The sequence below is a fragment of the Ascidia mentula genome, chromosome 5 (assembly GCF_947561715.1).
Source record: "Ascidia mentula chromosome 5, kaAscMent1.1, whole genome shotgun sequence".
NCBI classification, from domain to species: domain Eukaryota; kingdom Metazoa; phylum Chordata; class Ascidiacea; order Phlebobranchia; family Ascidiidae; genus Ascidia; species Ascidia mentula.
This window is the reverse complement of record NC_138570.1, coordinates 17,216,179-17,237,518: the sequence shown is the minus strand read 5'-3', so window position 1 is coordinate 17,237,518 and position 21,340 is coordinate 17,216,179. Positions and strand designations below refer to the sequence as shown.

At 36.5% G+C, this 21,340-nt stretch overlaps 2 protein-coding genes across 2 annotated transcripts; one reads left to right on the top strand and one right to left on the bottom strand.

Annotated features, from left to right (window-relative positions):
• The first annotated feature begins 2,651 nt into the window (after positions 1-2,651).
• Positions 2,652-3,811, top strand: LOC145901898 (uncharacterized). The gene has a single exon (XM_082989708.1). It carries the CDS (start codon positions 2,805-2,807, stop codon positions 3,714-3,716), a length of 912 nt encoding a protein of 303 aa, XP_082845834.1. The 5' UTR covers positions 2,652-2,804; the 3' UTR covers positions 3,717-3,811.
• A 5,688-nt stretch (positions 3,812-9,499) lies between these two features.
• On the bottom strand, positions 9,500-11,125 carry LOC145903359 (lysozyme g-like). Its single transcript, XM_082991437.1, has 5 exons — positions 11,029-11,125; positions 10,871-10,969; positions 10,612-10,725; positions 10,393-10,475; positions 9,500-10,015 (listed from the first exon to the last, which is right to left on the bottom strand). Exons 1-5 carry the CDS (start codon positions 11,075-11,077, stop codon positions 9,740-9,742), a joined length of 621 nt encoding a protein of 206 aa, XP_082847563.1. The 5' UTR covers positions 11,078-11,125; the 3' UTR covers positions 9,500-9,739.
• Positions 11,126-21,340: the final 10,215 nt, after the last annotated feature.

Genomic DNA, 21,340 nt, shown 5'->3' with positions numbered 1-21,340 from the left:
CGTTTCAAAGAACGCCAATTTTGCATTTGGAAACACTGTTATGGTTAACTTCGATAGTGTGAACGGCGGTAGTTTTCGAAAGTTGTGTTTTGGTAAATGACTGTTTGTTGTAGGTTTGCGGTTGTATTTGAAAGCTTTAATTTTAGGTTAGTGAGTTGAAAAAAATCATGCATGTGGGCGTAGATTTTATTGAAGTAAATACCGACGATTTTTGGTCAGATATGTTATTTTAGGATTTTATGGAAGTTTTTGTCAATGTAACAATTTTGATGACACGGTCCATTAGGTGATATTTTGTAATGGATATAAAAATCAAAAGTTAATGATTTTGCTCTTAAATTGGGAATATTTTCCATTATATACAGTAAATGTAAGGAAAATTGATGGTAGCAAATGGTGTGGAAGGCCTATGGGGGATGATAATGGTAAAATTGATGATGACTTGTCGGAAAACATTCTAACTTGGATAATAAGCAGAGCTTGGTTTAGCGGTTTCTATGTTAGATTAAATACATATAGTTAATCAGTTGGGAAATTGTCAGACAGTTAAAGTTATGGGGTAAAGTGGACGCTACCAAAGGAAAAAAAAACTATGATTCCCTCAAGCTTTATCTTGTGCATGTGGTAGGCTGGAAGCCTGCAGTAGTTAAAAATACCATGTGTTGTTTCTTCTGTTAAACACTGATGAAAAAAATGATTTTTTTTGTGAGGGGGATTTGTTTTACGTAAACTTTTTCAAACTAAGTGGATATTGTAATTTGTTAAAATTTAGCAGTGTTTTAATGATTTAAAATTTCATTTAGGAAACACTGGCAGGTAAAGCCCTAAAGTTTTCAATCAAGTTTAAACTCAAACCTCTACCTAGTCTGTCCTCTTAGAAAAATGCATCTAATATTTTCCCCATGCACATTTTTACATTCAGGGGTAACTATTAGACACTGACACTCTGTACTAATATCATAGTACCAACTGTTTTAAGTGGTTACAACCAGGATTAATGTAATAGAGGGTATGGGCAATTCAAAATAACAAGTTTGGGTAATTCGAATTCTAAGCTATTCAACTCCAAATTCTAATTCAAAATTCAATAATAGGATTTAGTTTTATAACTTTTCCTTAACTTTAATCACATTAATTGTTCACCTATTTCCTGTTTATAAATATGGCTTCAATGGCATGTAACAATATTAAGAGATTATTACACTCATGCAGACCTTCGAAAACAGTCAATTATTCTATTGCAACCAGCAAAAACAGAATATAATGCAGTATTTTGGATTCAATTTAACTATGGATAGTAAAAACCTTAAATATCTGCCAACATAGTTGCAAGTGACTGCTACTTTCATTTTTAAAGGGATGTATAAGGATTTACCCAACACAAAGCAAAACGAAATAACTCTAAGTCTAGATGTAATGTCAAAATTCGCAACGTTTGTGAAAAATGTCCGTTAATTACCCCATTTGACTATAGTGTTATACTTGTTTGAGTATTACTCAAATGATTATGCCATTATTGATTCAGCATATAAGTTCATAACTGAAACCTCGACATTTTCTAAATTACATCCATTCATGGTGGGAATCAATTGATTGGACTTTCACATTGGGCTGAGCAGAATACAACTTGGTGGAAAATACTATCATAACATTTTTCCACTTCTGTATATGATTGCAATCACAAGATGGTTGTTTTACTAATGGATGCTTTGGCAATTGCATTATAAACAATTAACTTTTCTTGGGTTCTTTTGTTTACTTGTGGCAAATCCAAGTTTCATATATGCATTTTGAAATGCTATGCATGACTGCACATGACAAAGAAAAAAAATAATGCAAATAAACAAACATAATAATTATAATATATAGTACCTTGTGACAGTTTTTGTTCGATTTTCAAGGTCATTTTACTATTTTAAAACTGCAGGAATAATTATTTTTTTTTCATTGAAATTTGTCCCTTAATGGACCAGTGTGACAAATTTGTCACGTTTAAAAAACCTTGAACTCCCCACCCCAAATTACAAATATTTCTTATGCAGGTATATAAGTCTCTAATTGCCCCACCAAATTATGTTTTTCTTTAAATTTAATAATTCTGTCCATAGAGGGTTAAGAACATCTGTTTGTAAAATGCTTATGATTCGAACTTACAACCATTATTAGGAAGTGTTGTTTAGTCGTATTTTTATCTAATCATTGCAACCGTCAGTTTGTCACCTCGTGCATTTGTTAGATCCGAACCCCCTGCTTGGAAGTTGACACGTTTTGAGGTTCTCGTCCTTTCACTCTCTGGGTGTTTTATAATCGCCGAACTACACCATCCACTGCAGGTAACAACCACGCCATATAACTTTTAATCGCAACTCCAAAACTTCATTCTTTTCCTTTGGCACTTTAACCTTTAAATATTAATACATCTTTCAACTTCTTTACACGCAGAACTTTTTACGTACTCAGATAAACTTCTACGTACAACAGCAGATATACCAATACGTAATTACGGAATTAGTAACGTTAGTTGGCGAGACATTTGGTGTGCAAGCAAACTGCAGATAGAAATGAGGTAACTTCTGTTGCGCAATATGTCGAGATGTCGAGTCAGTTTTTGAGCGTTTTGACCGGTTTCTTAAAACTGTGGTAAACATCAAGACAGAGGGCGCAAAACAATCAATTTGCTTTAGTGTTGCCAAAGATATAATACAGTTTACAATTACGTTGTAGCTGTGAATTGTGAAATTACTGGTAATAGGCAAAAAGTTTAACAATTGTTGTTTAAGATAAAAAACAGAAAACAAACTGAAATGGAACAGTTTCACTGCAAGATTTGTGAAAAGTCGTTTCAAACCAAAGACTTACTGGAAAAGCATGACATCATTCACACAGAAGAGAAGCCATTTCGTTGCAAAAAAAATTCAGGAAGTGCATCTCTCCAAATCCACAAAGGATCATATACTGGAGAGAAACCCTACAAGTGCACGTCTTGTTCGAAAGTGTTTCGACAGAAAGAAACTCTAATCGTGCACATTCGGACTCATACCGGAGAGAAACCTTTTAGCTGCGATTTTTGTGAAAAGTGTTTTATAACGAAATGGAAATTGAAAATCCACCAACGAACGCATACTGGAGAGAAACCTTATAAATGCACTATTTGTTCGAAAGCGTTTAGTCGTAAAGAAACTTTAATCGTACATATTCGTGTCCATACTGGGGAGAAACCTTTCACATGCGATTTTTGCGAAAAGCGTTTCTCAACCACCTCCAAATTGAAATTTCACAAACGAACTCATACTGGAGAGAAACCTTTTAAATGCACATTTTGTTCGAAAGGGTTCAACCAGAAAGGACATTTGCGTGCACACATTCCAACCCACACTGGAGAGAAACCTTACAAGTGCACATTTTGTTCACGAAGGTTTAGCACGAAAGGATATCTAAGCAAACACATTCGGACTCATACTGGAGAGAAACCTTTCAGATGCAATTATTGCGAAAAGTGTTTCACAGCCAAATCGACACTCAAAGACCACAAACGAAGTCATACGGGAGAGAAACCTTTCAAATGCACAATTTGTTCGCGAAAGTTTAGCACGAAAGGAAATCTAAGCCGACATATACAAACTCATACGGGAGAGAAACCTTTCAGATGCACATTTTGTTCAAAATTGTTCAGTCGAAAAGGAAATCTGAGTGCACATATTCGAACTCATACTTGAAACTGCCCGTTGACACACCTGTAATGGTCACCGCATCAATTTGTGCTCGGTTTAAAAATTCTGCTCTAGAAAGAACTAATGCTAGCGCAAAATGTACCAATCTCACACAACAATCGTAGTAGAACTCAAAACTGTTTTATTATCGTGCATCTAACTACCGTTAAAAGTTAATTTTTTTGTGAACAGCTGTTCTGCAATAAACTACCAATGTTGGTTGAAAATGGTGCCTTAATTAACAACATCCTACTCACCGCAGCTTAGTAGTTTGTGGGGACAATATTAAGTTTTGCCTTTCAGGTTGTCAAAATTGTGTAGGTAATTACCCACAAGCGACATACCTCGTAAAACATTGTGCTCCAAAAGACTGTTTTGAAACGTGGGCTAAACTTGTGACACTACAACAGTAAAAACTGATTTGAAAAGTGGCGGAATGTAAACACATAAAGCGTTAAAAGTGGTAGTTCAGTTCAAGAGGGTGCAAGATTGTTTCTTAGAAGAGTAAAAAATAGCGTGTACTTCTCTAAGCACAATATGCATCGGGTCTCTGCTGTGCATGTTTCGAACAAGTTATCCATATCCTGAAACGGTACCTAAACATTTTTTAAGCAAAATGTGTTTCAAAAATTTCAGCGGTTTAAGCAATTGATTCACTGACTCAGTCATATTGGAGATAACGGTTACCTAAAATATTCTGAACACTTTGAAAGGTGGAAATTACATTTAATTTCTTTATCAAGCGTTTTACGAATAAATGGGAATGAGAACTGAAGCGAATAAATAGTGAAAGTATGCTGGTAACCCACTGGACGGGGAAATATGTGTGTGAGCACAGTATTGACGTCACAAAGTCCACGTGAACAAGACTCCACTACTGAGATATAATGATAACGAAACCATTTATATTTTGTGTTTAATTTTGGTTAAAGAAGGCAAAATTGTTAAATTTACAAAGAAAGACTGAGCAGTTTCATGTTGAAAATTGTTTAGTGAATAATCGTACTTCACCTGGTTCGAAATGCTGATATATTATTTGCCTTGTGCAGTTGATTCTTTTGCACCAAACTGTGTGAAAGTTATACGTTCGTCCTCATACTGGTGAGAAACCTTTCCAGTGTAACAGGTGTGATGTAGCTTTCAACTATACTCAGGACTTCGTGCAGAGCGTTTTCGAAGTACAGCATGTGTGGAAATACCTTCAAGGCATATGGCAGCCCTGCCAAGCACGTTCGGATTCACACTGGAGAAAAGCATTCTATTGCAACATATGTTAAAAAAGGCCATCAGGGAGAAAGTCACGTTTACTAAACATGTGCAAAATCATACCGGAAAGCAATCTTTTCAGTGCAACATATGTGATAAAGCCTTCAACAATCCATGCAGACTGTCGAACAACACATATCCGAATTCTCATTGGAAAAAAAACAATCGATTGCAAGATATGCAAAAAAAGCCTTTCAAAGGAGAACGCCAAGTTTACCAAACACGTGCGAATTTACACACTAGACATTGCAACCTTCAGTCTGTCGCCTCGTGCAGTTGTTTAATTTAAACCCACCGCTTGGACGTTGGCACGTTTTGTGTTGTCGTCATTTCCAAACCTCTTTGTATCGCCAACATAAACTCCGACACAGACAAAAACCACCCCGTACAACCTCTAATCACAGCTTCAAACCTTCTTTCTCTTCGTTTTCCCTTAACAAACGTTTTTTCAGCGCCGAACAAGAATTTCTCATTCTTTACATTTCAAAAAACGCCAATTTTGCAATTGGAAATACTGTTATGGTTAACTCCGACAGTGGGAACGGCGGTAGTTTTCGAAAACTGTGTTTTGGTAAATGACTTTTTGTTGTAGGTTTGTGGTTGTGTTTGAAAGCTTTACTTTTCAGTTAGTGAGTTGACAAAAATCATGCATGTGGGCGTAGATTTTATTGAAGTAAATACCAACGATTTTTGGTCAGATATGTTTTTTTAGGATTTTCTGGAAATTTTTGTCAATGTAACAAATTTGATGGCACGGTCCATTAGGTGATATTTTATTCTAATTTTGATGATGAGCAGAGCTTAGTTTAGCAGTTTGTATGTTAGATCAAATACATATAGTTAGTCAGTTGGGTAATTGTCGGACAGTTAAAGTTATGGGGTAATTAGTGGACGCTACCAAAGTAAAAAAACCTATGGTTCCCTCCAACTTTATCTTGTGCATGTGGTAAGCTGGAAGCCTGCAGTAGTTAAGAATACCCTGTGTTGTTTCTTCTGTTAAACACTGGTAAAAAAAATAATTTTTTGTGAGGGGGATTCATTTCACGTAAACTTTTTCAAACTAAGTGGATATGGTAATTTGTTAAAATTTAACAGTGTTTTAATAATTTGAAATTTCATTTAGGAAACACTGGCAGGTCAAGCCCTAAAGTTTTCAATGAAGGTTAAACTCAAACCTCTACCTAGTCTGTCCTCTAAAAAAAATTGCATCAGGATTAATGTAACAAAATTGAGAGATCATTACACTCATGCAGACCTTCGAAAACAGTCAATTACTCTATTATGCAACATGGAAAAACAGAATATTATGCAGTATTTTGGATTCAATTTAACTATGGACAGTCCGATAATTACCCCATTTGACTAGAGTGTTTTACTTGTTTGAGTATTACTCAAATGATTATGCCATTATTAATTCAGCATATGAGTCCATGACTGAAACCTCGACATTTTCCAAATTACACCCATTCATGGTGGGAGTCAATTGATTGGACTTTCACATTGGGCTGAACAGAATACAACTTGGTACTAGTTTAACATTTTTCCAATTCTGTATATGATTGCAATCACTAGATGGTTGTTTTGCTAATGGATGCTTTGGCAATTGGATTATAAACACTTAACTTTTCTTGGGTACTTTTGTTTACTTGTGGCAAATCCAAGTTTCATATATGCATTTTGAAATGCTATGCATGACTGCACATGACAAAGAAAAAAAATAATGCAAATAAACAAACATAATAATTATAATATATAGTACTTCAAGTGTTGTTTTCGTTCGATTTTCAAGGTCATTTTACTATTTTAGAACTGCAGGAATAATTTTTTTTTTTTTAAATTGAAATTTGTCCCTTAATGGACCAGTGTGACAAATTTTTCCAATTCAAAAAACCTCGAACTCCCCACCCCAAATTACAAATATTTCTTATGCAGGTATATACTAGTCTCTCATTGCCACACCAAATTATTTTTTTCTTTAAATTTAATAATTCTGTCCATAGAGGTTTGAGAACATCTGTTTGGAAAAAGCTTATGATTCGAACTCACAACCATTATTCAGGCCGCATCTCTGTATTTCTATGGAAAAGACTTGCTTGGTTGGGAAATGCCCTTCTCGAACTCTGTCCTGCGTAACAGAGTAAAATTATGTGTAACAATACAATGGGTCATGCATGGGCGCCAGTGTTTTGGTTGAATGAGCGCAGATTAACAGGCTGTTGCCAGGGCAATTTTCAGCGTGTTGGGGGGCAGTTTTACTATGGTTTTCAGGGTTATTAGTCAGGCAGTAAATTGGTAGAGCGTGCTGTTGAACATGTAGCTGAAAAACTACACAAATATTGAGTTAGATTATGTGGAAAAATGAATCATAGAAAGTATGTTCAATTTGTGATTTTCTGTTAGTCCCGATCCTTCACTAGGGATTCTGGCCAAATTTATAATCGAGATAACTACTTTAACTGCTCCCCCGGGGGCATTTTGACCCTCTGTTGGCCATTATTTTGGCCAAAAAGCACAAAAAAGTGTAGGTTTGTTTTGTGAAAAAATGAATCACAGAAAGTACCCTCCATTTGCGATTAAGTGAAGCCACCAACCCTCCTCTACACATTTCATTAAGAATTATATGTCTTGTAACTGTTTTGGGGTCCCCCCAGGGCTGTTTGTACCCCCTAGGACTGACAATTTAGCAGTTAACCTTTGCAAAACCCCCCAATGTGCTGTCTTAATGCAGCTGCAATCAAATTTCTGTTCTGCAATAGTAGTCCCCCTTCATGAGTCATCAGACCCGGCAATTTTTTTTGGCAAACAAGACAAACTGTAACCAGGTGCACAATGATAAATTACTTTTAAAACTCAATTTTTAGGATTTATTTGTGAGATGCGGCCTTCAGAAGTGTTGTTTAGTGGTATTTTTATCTAATCAATGCAACCGTCAGTTTGTCACCTCGTGCACTTGTCAGATTCAAACCCCCCGCTTGGAAGTTGGCACGTTTTGTATTCTCGTCATTTCACTTTCTGTGTGTTTCATAATCGCCGAACAACACCATCCACTGCAGATAAAAACCACGCCATAAAACTTTTAATCGCAACTCCAACACTTTTTTCTCTTCCTTTGGCACTTCAACCTTTAAACATTGATACATTTTTCAACTTCTTTACACGCAGAGCTTTTCACCTACTTGGATACACTCCTACGTATAATATCAGATATACGAATATGTAATTACGGAATTAGTAACGTTATTTGTTGAGATATTTGGTGTATTTTGACAAAGGCCACATGAAACATGGCAAGGAAACTGCATATACTTATAACTTACTTTTACAAACCTTTTTGTCGATTCAAATTGTTTCCAGACAAGCGAAAATATTATTTTGCTTTGTAGTCAGAAAAAGTATAGGACTGATTTACATTTACGCTGTAACTTTCAATTGTGAAATCATTGCTACTATAGGCAAGAAGTTCAAGCAGAAAACACAAAACAAACAGAAATGGGACACTTTTACTGCAAGATTTGTGAAAAGTCGTTTCAAACCAAAGATTTACTGGAAAAGCATGACTTCATTCACACAGTGGAGAATCCATTTCTTCACGAAAAACATCAAAGAGCATCCATCAACATCCACAAACGAATTCATACTGGAGAAAATCCCTACAAATGCACGTTTTGTTCGAAAATGTTCAGCCAGAGTGGAAGTCTAAGCAGACACATTCGGACTCATACTGGAGAGAAACCTTTCAAATGCAAATTTTGTTCAAAAGCGTTCAAGCAAACAGCACATCTGAGCAAACACATTCGGACTCATACTGGAGAGAAACCTTTCAGATGCGATTATTGCGAAAAGTGTTTCTCAGCCAAATGGACACTCAAAGACCACAAACTAACTCATACTGGAGAGAAACCTTTCAGATGCGATTTTTGCGAAAAGTCTTTTAAAACGGCATCGGACGTCAAAAAACACAAACGAACTCATACTGGAGAGAAACCTTTCAAATGTACATTTTGTTCAAAATTCTTCAGTCAAAAAGGCAATCTGGGTAGGCATATTCGAACTCATACTGGAAAGTGCCCGCTGACCCCGCGACTTAATTTCCACACAAAACGCAACTGACATTATTACGTTTATGTAAAGTAATCGGAAACTTGTGACTTGATCTTGATGTGTATGCATGGTTGAACACTTGTTAAATATATATAATTATAAACTTAATGCGGTTGATGCTTTGTGCGTGAAAGCTGTTGTTCGTTAAAGAAGAGTGCCCAGCAGTTGACTATAGGTAGTCCAACCTGCCTTTAAATAAAAATACGTGCCTTGCTAGTGACTGATCATTCATTTGTAGCTTCGACTGCAAATATGCAAAACAGAATGTGAAACGAATTATCCATTCAAAGCCCAAGTTTTGACAAGTAAGATCAAAGGTTACGTTATATTAGAAATTGAACTAAATCATCCCACATTGTGTAAACACATTCTATTGGGAATGGTTTCCTTTTATTGAAATTCTACTCCAATGAATTTCCCCCTATTAAAATTATATTTTAAGAAGAAACGGCCACAATCACTTTCGGAGGTTGACTCAGATATTTTGTGTTCTGGAAGCTTTGTTTACACGCGTTTAGTTTGACAGCATCGACAATGTTAAAATTACAGTCGTGATTTCGAAATTTGCAACCGATAACTTGCTAAATCGAAGAGTTAAATCGACATGTTCAATCACACAAATTTTCCAACAAACAAAGACTTATATACTCGACAAATATTATCTAATTGTATCCATTCTGGCGAAAAAACTGAGCCCTAGCAACGACATCATTAGAGTAATCATTATGGTTTGTTCCTTTATCCAGTTTGTCCCAGGCGCGAACGTTGCGAATGCCAAAGTTGTAAGCAGCAATTCCGCCTCGCAGTTGCTGATCAACTCTCCAGGTGGGGAATTTTGCTTGAACTTGAACAATAGAGTTGATCAGGATCTGTGTGCCTTGGAGTACGTGGGTCAGAGAATTCCAATCTCCTTTCAACTTGTGATATCGTTTGTCAATCTATAACACAAATAGTTGACAGAATGCTATATTACAACGCAGAAAACATGCATATATGCCTTCGTATAAAACAGCCCTCAAAAATTTACTAAATAGATTATTTTTTGTGACATATGTGAAAGATGATTCTGAAACTTTCAAGTGTAAGATCATTTAGACAATCAAGAACGTCCACAAATAAAACAAAAACAAGGGTTTTTAAATTTCACAGTCAACTTTTCTGTGTTTGAAACATTTCAAGCAGGGGACCATGCACGTATGACACATGTTAATTCGTTGGACCTTTTCGGTGGTAATTTTGTATTTTTTCATTGTAAATTTGTATCTTCTATGCATTCTGATTCACAGTTATATTTTTGTTCGCAATGTTGCATTACCTGCATCAAACCCCAGGCGTTTCCATGGTCACCCCAGCCGTTCACCAAAGCCTTTCCGGCCCGACTTTCACGACTGATGATTCCTGAAACATGAAAATATTTCCATTACAAATTTCAACACGCATCGACCTTATGATTGTTTTCCCTTTAACCACTGCGAACGTAGTGTGTGTCATAGTCAATACAAACAATATCATACTGTGGGGCCCATTAATATACCTGCTATGACAGCGGGGTCCATGTAACTGCTTGTGGCTGCCGTTAGTATGATTGACTTGTATCTATTCATTGCGTTAAGATCTGTTGAAGCCATTTTATACGAGGCCGGGACCCCTGCATTGAAAAACTACTATTGTAAAAACAAAGTACTTGAAAGTAGCAGTATATTATCTTTGACTTTTTTATTCAAAGTTATCAACTCCATGCTTTTCGCACCACAATAAACAGAAACTGCTAAAGTAATTGAAGCGAAACAAACCGTCGTAAGTTAGTTTGTCACTTTTTGCTGTTTTCCAAGAAGCACCGGTTGGAGATAGGTTATCAATGTTGCCATAGTTTCCGTGAAAGCCAACAGCGTCTGCAAAATAAACACAACCTTACGCAAAACTATACGTTGTACTTTTACCCACAACTTACATTTGGTACAGTAAAGTTCAACCAGGAGAATTAGCAATAATTTGTTCATGGTTATACAGTAGTAAACTGTCAACTCCAATCCCGAGTCAGGTGTGAATTATTCTTCTTAAGTCAAGCTTCTTAAGGACGTAACAACTTCCTGGCCCGAAAGCTGGCGTGGGCAATGAGGAAGTTAGGTTGCACTGCGATTGCAAAACCTCTTTGTCTGGTGCAAAATTTTAATTAGTTGCAAATTTTGTGCCAAAAGCCTTTTCCGATATTGAAATTTCACCAAACAAAGTTTTCCAAAAAATTATTGCAAATCCACCTTCGAACATTTAACATAAGACTTACTCATAACTCGACAACCTGCTAGTTATAAGCAGTTCACAGTCAGCGAAAGAGTTTTACCGTAAAAACAAAAATCGTATGAATTAAAATACGCGCCTTGCTAATGACTTGTAGCTTTGACAGCACCACACCCCTGTCTGAATTTGTTATTCTCACATCTCACTTGTATTTTGAGACCTCGCCCCGAAATTTCAGGAAAAGGGGACTAAGTCAGCGCGTACGATGCCAATGAACGTGTTTCAATGTAAAATTAAATTTTTGCACCAGACAATGAAGTAATGTAATCTCAGTGCAACCAAACTCCCTCAAACCAGCTTTGTGACCAGGATATGGTGGCCTATACATTTTTCCATAAGAAAAAAAAATTCGTTTCGAATTTCGTTTTCCCGAAACAAATTTTGTTTTGAAATAATCAATTTTGTTTCCAAAAGCAAAATTCGAAACAGAGTTCAAAACGAATTTCAGAAAAGGTGGTTATGGTCAAAAACGAAATTCGAAACAAATTTTTTGGAAAAACTTTTTTTTAAAAGTGAATATCGCTTGATGGAAACAAAGAGCTGATATTTAATATAATGACGTCAGTATTCAAAAACATATTTTTGTAAACAAATTTTGTTAACAAATCAAAGACCGTTTTGAAATGCCCAAATTTTGAACTATCAAAAATGAAACTGTGAAAACAAAATTTGTTTTCGAAACAAAATTCGTTTGCAAATGCCTTTAGTACGTTACTCACTATGATGTAAACAGTGGGAAACAAATTATGTTTTCGAAACAAAATTCGTTTACAAATGCCTTTGGATCGTTAGTATCTATGTTGCCCATAGCGGAAAACAAAATTCGTTTCCGAAACAAAATGCGTTTACAAATGCCGTTGGATCGTTACTATCTATGTTGCCCATAGCGGAAACAAAATTTGTTTTCGAAACAAAATTCGTTTACAAATGCCTTTGGATCGTTACTATCTATGTTGCCCATAGCAGGAAACAAAATTTGTTTTCGAAACAAAATTCGTTTACAAATGCCTTTGGATCGTTACTATCTATGTTGCGCATAGCGGGAAACAAAATTCGTTTTCGGAACAAAATTCGTTTACAAATGCCTTTGGTTCGTTACTCACCATGATGTCTATACCGGGAAACAAAAATTCGTTTTCGAAACAAAATTCGTTTACAAACGCCTTTGGATCGTTACTATCTATGTATGCCCATAGCGGGAAACAAAATTTGTTTTCGAAACAAAATTCGTTTACAAATGCCTTTGTATCGTTACTATCTATGTTGCCCATAGCGGGAAACAAAATTCGATTTCGAAACAAAATTCGTTTACAAATGCCTTTGGATCGTTGCTATCTATGTTGCCCATAGCGGGAAACAAAATTTGTTTTCGAAACAAAATTCGTTTACAAATGCCTTTGTATCGTTACTATCTATGTTGCCCATAGCGGGAAACAAAATTCGTTTTCGAAACAAAATTTGTTCACAAATGCCTTTGGGTCGTTTCTATCTATGTTGCCCATAGAGGGAAACAAAATTCGTTTTCGAAACAAAATTCGTTTACAAATGCCTTTGGATCGTTACTATCTATGTTGCCCATAGCGGGAAACAAAATTCGTTTTCGAAACAAAATTCGTTTACAAATGCTTTTGGATCGTTACTATCTATGTTGCCCATAGCGGGAAACAAAATTCGTTTACAAATGCTTTTGGATCGTTACTATCAATGTTGCCCATAGCGGGAAACAAAATTCGTTCACAAATGCCTTTGGAAAGTTACTATCTATGTTGCCCATAGCGGGAAACAAAATTCGTTTTCGAAACAAAATTCGTTTACAAATGCCTTTGGATCGTTACTATCTATGTTGCCCATAGCGGGAAACAAAATTCGTTTTCGAAACAAAATTCGTTTACAAATGCCTTTGGATCGTTACTATCTATGTTGCCCATAGCGGGAAAAAAAATTTGTTTTGGAAACAAAATGCGTTTACAAATGCCTTTGGATCGTTACTATCTATGTTGCCCATAGCAGGAAACAAAATTTGTTTTCGAAACAAAATTCGTTTACAAATGCCTTTGGATCGTTACTCACCATGATGTCTATACCGGGAAACAAAAATTCGTTTTCGAAATTAATTTCGTTTTCAAATGCTTTGGTTCGTTACTCACCATGTTGTACATAGTGGGAAACATAATTTGTTTTCGAAACAAAATTCGTTTACAAATGCCTTTGGATCGTTACTATCTATGTTGCCCATAGCGGGAAACAAAATTCGTTTTCGAAACAAAATTCGTTTACAAATGCCTTTGGATCGTTGCTATCTATGTTGCCCATAGCGGGAAACAAAATTCGATTTCGAAACAAAATTCGTTTACAAATGCCTTTGGATCGTTGCTATCTATGTTGCCCATAGCGGGAAACAAAATTTGTTTTCGAAACAAAATTCGTTTACAAATGCCTTTGGATCGTTACTATCTATGTTGCCCATAGCGGGAAACAAAATTCGTTTCCGAAACAAAATGCGTTTACAAATGCCTTTGGATCGTTACTATCTATGTTGCCCATAGCGGGAAACAAAATTCGTTTCCGAAACAAAATGCGTTTACAAATGCCTTTGGATCGTTACTATCTATGTTGCCCATAGCAGAAACAAAATGCGTTTACAAATGCCTTTGGATCGTTACTATCTATGTTGCCCATAGCGGGAAACAAAATTTGTTTTCGAAACAAAATTCGTTTACAAATGCCTTTGGATCGTTACTATCTATGTTGCCCATAGAGGGAAACAAAATTTGCTTTCGAAACAAAATTCGTTCACAAATGCCTTTGTATCGTTAGTATCTATGTTGCCCATAGCGGGAAACAAAATTCGTTTTCGAAACAAAATTCGTTTACAAATGCCTTTGGATCGTTACTATCTATGTTGCGCATAGCGGGAAACAAAATTCGTTTTCGGAACAAAATTCGTTTACAAATGCCTTTGGTTCGTTACTCACCATGATGTCTATACCGGGAAACAAAAATTCGTTTTCGAAACAAAATTCGTTCACAAACGCCTTTGGATCGTTACTATCTATGTATGCCCATAGCGGGAAACAAAATTTGTTTTCGAAACAAAATTCGTTTACAAATGCCTTTGTATCGTTACTATCTATGTTGCCCATAGCGGGAAACAAAATTCGTTTTCGAAACAAAATTCGTTTACAAATGCCTTTGGATCGTTGCTATCTATGTTGCCCATAGCGGGAAACAAAATTCGATTTCGAAACAAAATTCGTTTACAAATGCCTTTGGATCGTTGCTATCTATGTTGCCCATAGCGGGAAACAAAATTTGTTTTCGAAACAAAATTCGTTTACAAATGCCTTTGTATCGTTACTATCTATGTTGCCCATAGCGGGAAACAAAATTCGTTTTCGAAACAAAATTTGTTCACAAATGCCTTTGGGTCGTTTCTATCTATGTTGCCCATAGAGGGAAACAAAATTCGTTTTCGAAACAAAATTCGTTTACAAATGCTTTTGGATCGTTACTATCTATGTTGCCCATAGCGGGAAACAAAATTTGTTTTCGAAACAAAATTCGTTTACAAATGCTTTTGGATCGTTACTATCTATGTTGCCCATAGCGGGAAACAAAATTCGTTTTCGAAACAAAATTTGTTCACAAATGCCTTTGGGTCGTTTCTATCTATGTTGCCCATAGAGGGAAACAAAATTCGTTTTCGAAACAAAATTCGTTTACAAATGCTTTTGGATCGTTACTATCTATGTTGCCCATAGCGGGAAACAAAATTCGTTTTCGAAACAAAATTCGTTTACAAATGCTTTTGGATCGTTACTATCTATGTTGCCCATAGCGGGAAACAAAATTTGTTTTCGAAACAAAATTCGTTTACAAATGCCTTTGGATCGTTACTATCTATGTTGCCCATAGCGGGAAACAAAATTTGTTTTCGAAACAAAATTCGTTTACAAATGCTTTTGGATCGTTACTATCTATGTTGCCCATAGCGGGAAACAAAATTCGTTTACAAATGCTTTTGGATCGTTACTATCAATGTTGCCCATAGCGGGAAACAAAATTCGTTCACAAATGCCTTTGGAAAGTTACTATCTATGTTGCCCATAGCGGGAAACAAAATTCGTTTTCGAAACAAAATTCGTTTACAAATGCCTTTGGATCGTTACTATCTATGTTGCCCATAGCGGGAAACAAAATTCGTTTTCGAAACAAAATTCGTTTACAAATGCCTTTGTATCGTTACTATCTATGTTGCCCATAGCGGGAAACAAAATTTGTTTTGGAAACAAAATTCGTTTACAAATGCCTTTGGATCGTTACTATCTATGTTGCCCATAGCAGGAAACAAAATTTGTTTTCGAAACAAAATTCGTTTACAAATGCCTTTGGATCGTTACTCACCATGATGTCTATACCGGGAAACAAAAATTCGTTTTCGAAATTAATTTCGTTTTCAAATGCTTTGGTTCGTTACTCACCATGTTGTACATAGTGGGAAACATAATTTGTTTTCGAAACAAAATTCGTTTACAAATGCCTTTGGATCGTTACTATCTATGTTGCCCATAGCGGGAAACAAAATTCGTTTTCGAAACAAAATTCGTTTACAAATGCCTTTGGATCGTTGCTATCTATGTTGCCCATAGCGGGAAACAAAATTCGATTTCGAAACAAAATTCGTTTACAAATGCCTTTGGATCGTTGCTATCTATGTTGCCCATAGCGGGAAACAAAATTCGTTTTCGAAACAAAATTCGTTTACAAATGCCTTTGGATCGTTACTATCTATGTTGCCCATAGCGGGAAACAAAATTCGTTTCCGAAACAAAATGCGTTTACAAATGCCTTTGGATCGTTACTATCTATGTTGCCCATAGCGGGAAACAAAATTCGTTTCCGAAACAAAATGCGTTTACAAATGCCTTTGGATCGTTACTATCTATGTTGCCCATAGCAGAAACAAAATTCGTTTCCGAAACAAAATGCGTTTACAAATGCCTTTGGATCGTTGCTATCTATGTTGCCCATAGCGGGAAACAAAATTTGCTTTCGAAACAAAATTCGTTTACAAATGCCTTTGTATCGTTAGTATCTATGTTGCCCATAGCGGGAAACAAAATTCGTTTTCGAAACAAAATTCGTTTACAAATGCCTTTGGATCGTTGCTATCTATGTTGCCCATAGCGGGAAACAAAATTCGTTTTCGAAACAAAATTCGTTTACAAATGCCTTTGGATCGTTGCTATCTATGTTGCCCATAGCGGGAAACAAAATTCGTTTTCGAAACAAAATTCGTTTACAAATGCTTTGGATCGCTGCTATCTATGTTGCCTATAGCGGGAAACAAAATTCGTTTTCGAAACAAAATTCGTTTACAAATGCTTTTGGATCGTTACTCTCTATGTTGCCCATAGCGGGAAACAAAATTCGTTTTCGAAACAAAATTCGTTTACAAATGCCTTTGGATCGAAATTTTGCACACAAATACTAGATGCCAGTACAAAACGAGCAGTGAAAACCAAATTGGCCTATGTCCTTTAGCATTTTTATATCAAGCGACTTGAAATTTTGAACACAAATACTAGATGCCAGTGCAAAACGAGCAGTGAAAACCAAATTGGCCTATGTCTTTTAGTTTTTTATTCGCGACCGAAAACGCATGTTTGACTCTGTGGTGGCTAAGGTTCGTCGAAATTAACTCAAATTGAGAGTTGCCCGCTTGCAATTTGAACATTTTTATATCAAGCGACTTGAAATTATGCACACAAATACTACATGCCAGTACAAAACGAGCAGTGAAAACCAAATTGGCCTATGTCCTTTAGTTTTTTATTCGTGACCGAAAACGCATGTTTGACACTATGGTGGCTAAGGATCGGCGAAATTAACTCAAATTGACAGTTGCCCGCTTGCAATTTGAACATTTTTATATCAAGCGACTTGAAATTTTGCACACAAATACTAGATGCCAGTGCAAAACGAGCAGTGAAAACCAAATTGGCCTATGTCCTTTAGCTTTTTATTCGCGACCGAAAACGCATGTTTGACTCTATGGTGGCTAAGGTTCGTCGAATTTAACTCAAATTGAAAGTTGCCCGCCTGCAATTTGAACATTTTTATATCAAGCGACTTGAAATTTTGAACACAAATACTAGATGCCAGTGCAAAACGAACAAGAAAAACCAAATTGGCCTATGTCTTTTAGTTTTATATTCGCGACCGAAAACGCATGTTTGGCACTATGGTGGCTAAGGTTCGTCGAAATTAACACAAATTGACAGTTGCCTGCCTGCAATTTGAACATTTTTATATCAAGCGACTTGAAATTTTGCACACGAATACTAGATGCCAGTGCAAAACGAACAAGAAAAACCAAATTGGCCTATGTCTTTTAGTTTTATATTCGTGACCGAAAACGCATGTTTGACACTATGGTGGCTAAGGTTCGGCGAAATTTACTCAAATTGACAGTTGCCCGCTTGCAATTTGAACATTTTTGTATCAAGCGACTTGAAATTTTGCACACAAATACTAGATGCCAGTACAAAACGAGCAGAGCAAACCAAATTGGCCTATATCCTTTAGTTTTTTATTCGCGACCGAAAACGCATGTTTGGCACTATGGTTGCCAAGGATCGGCGAAATTAACTCAAATTGAGAGTTGCCCGCCTGCAATTTGAACATTTTTATATCAAGCGACTTGAAATTTTGCACACAAATACTAGATGCCAGTACAAAACGAGCAGTGAAAACCAAAATGGCCTATGTCCTTTAGTTTTTTATTCGCGACCGAAAACGCATGTTTGACTCTATGGTGGCTAAGGTTCGTCGAATTTAACTCAAATTGACAGTTGCCCGCTTGTAATGTGAACATTTTTATATCAAGCGACTTGAAACTTTGCACACAAATACTAGATGCCAGTGCAAAACGAACACGAAAAACCAAATTGGCCTATGTCTTTTAGTTTTTTATTCGCGACCGAAAACGCATGTTTGACACCATGGTGGCTAAGGTTCGTCGAAATTAACTCAAATTGACAGTTGCCCGCTTGCAATTTGAACATTTTTATATCAAGCGACTTGAAATTTTGCACACAAATACTAGATGCCAGTACAAAACGAGCAGAGCAAACCAAATTGGCCTATATCCTTTAGTTTTTTATTCGCGACCGAAAACGCATGTTTGGCACTATGGTTGCCAAGGATCGGCGAAATTAACTCAAATTGAGAGTTGCCCGCCTGCAATTTGAACATTTTTATATCAAGCGACTTGAAATTTTGCACATAAATACTAGATGCCAGTGCAAAACGAACAATAAAAACCAAATTGGCCTATGTCTTTTAGTTTTTTATTCGCGACCGAAAACGCATGTTTGACACTATGGTGGCTAAGGTTCGGCGAAATTTACTCAAATTGACAGTTGCCCGCCTGCAATTTGAACATTTTTATATCAAGAGACTTGAAATTTTGTACACAAATACTAGATGCCAGTACAAAACGAGCAGTGCAAACCAAATTGGCCTATGTCTTTTAGTTTTTTATTCGCGACCGAAAACGCATGTTTGACACCATGGTGGCTAAGGTTCGTCGAAATTTACTCAAATTGACAGTTGCCCGCCTGCAATTTGAACATTTTTGTATCAAGCGACTTGAAATTTTGCACACAAATACTAGATGCCAGTGCAAAACGAACAATAAAAACCAAATTGGCCTATGTCTTTTAGTTTTTTATTCGCGACCGAAAACGCATGTTTGACACTATGGTGGCTAAGGTTCGTCGAAATTTACTCAAATTGACAGTTGCCCGCTTGCAATTTGAACATTTTTATATCAAGCGACTTGAAATTATGCACACAAATACTACATGCCAGTACAAAACGAGCAGTGAAAACCAAATTGGCCTATGTCCTTTAGTTTTATATTCGCGACCGAAAACGCATGTTTGACGCTATGGTGGCTAAGGTTCGTCGATTTTTACTCAAATTGACAGTTGCCCGCTTGCAATTTGAACATTTTTACATCAAGCGACTTGAAATTTTGCACACAAATACTAGATGCCATTACAAAACGAGCAGTGAAAACCAAATTGGCCTATGTCCTTTAGTTTTTTATTCGCGACCTAAAACGCATGTTTGACACTATGGTGGCCAAGGATCGGCGAAATTAAGTCAAATTGACAGTTGCCCGCCTGCAATTTGGACATTTTTATATCAAGCGACTTGAAATTTTGCACACAAATACTAGATGCCAGTGCAAAACGAACAAGAAAAACCAAATTGGCCTATGTCTTTTAGTTTTATATTCGTGACCGAAAACGCATGTTTGACACTATGGTGGCTAAGGTTCGTCGAAATTTACTCAAATTGACAGTTGCCCGCTTGCAATTTGAACATTTTTATATCAAGCGACTTGAAATTATGCACACAAATACTACATGCCAGTACAAAACGAGCAGTGAAAACCAAATTGGCCTATGTCCTTTAGTTTTATATTCGCGACCGAAAACGCATGTTTGACGCTATGGTGGCTAAGGTTCGTCGATTTTTACTCAAATTGACAGTTGCCCGCTTGCAATTTGAACATTTTTACATCAAGCGACTTGAAATTTTGCACACAAATACTAGATGCCATTACAAAACGAGCAGTGAAAACCAAATTGGCCTATGTCCTTTAGTTTTATATTCGCGACCGAAAACGCATGTTTGACACTATGGTGGCTAAGGTTCGTCGAAATTAACTCAAATTGACAGTTGCCCGCTTGCAATTTGAACATTTTTATATCAAGCGACTTGAAATTTTGCACACAAATACTAGATGCCAGTGCAAAACGAACAATAAAAACCAAATTGGCCTATGTTCTTTAGTTTTTTATTCGCGACCTAAAACGCATGTTTGACACTATGGTGGCCAAGGATCGGCGAAATTAAGTCAAATTGACAGTTGCCCGCCTGCAATTTGAACATTTTTATATCAAGCGACTTGAAATTTTGCACACAAATACAAGATGCCAGTGCAAAACGAACAAGAAAAACCAAATTGGCCTATGTCTTTTAGTTTTATATTCGTGACCGAAAACGCATGTTTGACACTATGGTGGCTAAGGTTCGGCGAAATTTACTCAAATTGACAGTTGCCCGCTTGTAATTTGAACATTTTTATATCAAGCGACTTGAAATTTTGCACACAAATACTAGATGCCAGTGCAAAACGAACACGAAAAACCAAATTGGCCTATGTCTTTTAGTTTTATATTCGTGACCGAAAACGCATGTTTGACACTATGGTGGCTAAGGTTCGGCGAAATTTACTCAAATTGACAGTTGCCCGCTTGCAATTTGAACATTTTTATATCAAGCGACTTGAAATTTGCACACAAATACTAGATGCCAGTACAAAACGAGCAGAGCAAACCAAATTGGCCTATATCCTTTAGTTTTTTATTCGCGACCGAAAACGCATGTTTGACACTATGGTTGCCAAGGATCGGCGAAATTAACTCAAATTGAGAGTTGCCCGCCTGCAATTTGAACATTTTTATATCAAGCGACTTGAAATTTTGCACATAAATACTAGATGCCAGTGCAAAACGAACAATAAAAAACAAATTGGCCTATGTCTTTTAGTTTTTTATTCGCGACCGAAAACGCATGTTTGACACTATGGTGGCTAAGGTTCGGCGAAATTTACTCAAATTGACAGTTGCCCGCCTGCAATTTGAACATTTTTATATCAAGAGACTTGAAATTTTGTACACAAATACTAGATGCCAGTACAAAACGAGCAGTGAAAATTAAATTGGCCTATGTCCTTTAGTTTTTTATTCGCGACCGAAAACGCATGTTTGGCACTATGGTTGCCAAGGATCGGCGAAATTAACTCAAATTGACAGTTGCCCGCCTGCAATTTGAACATTTTTATATCAAGCGACTTGAAATTTTGCACATAAATACTAGATGCCAGT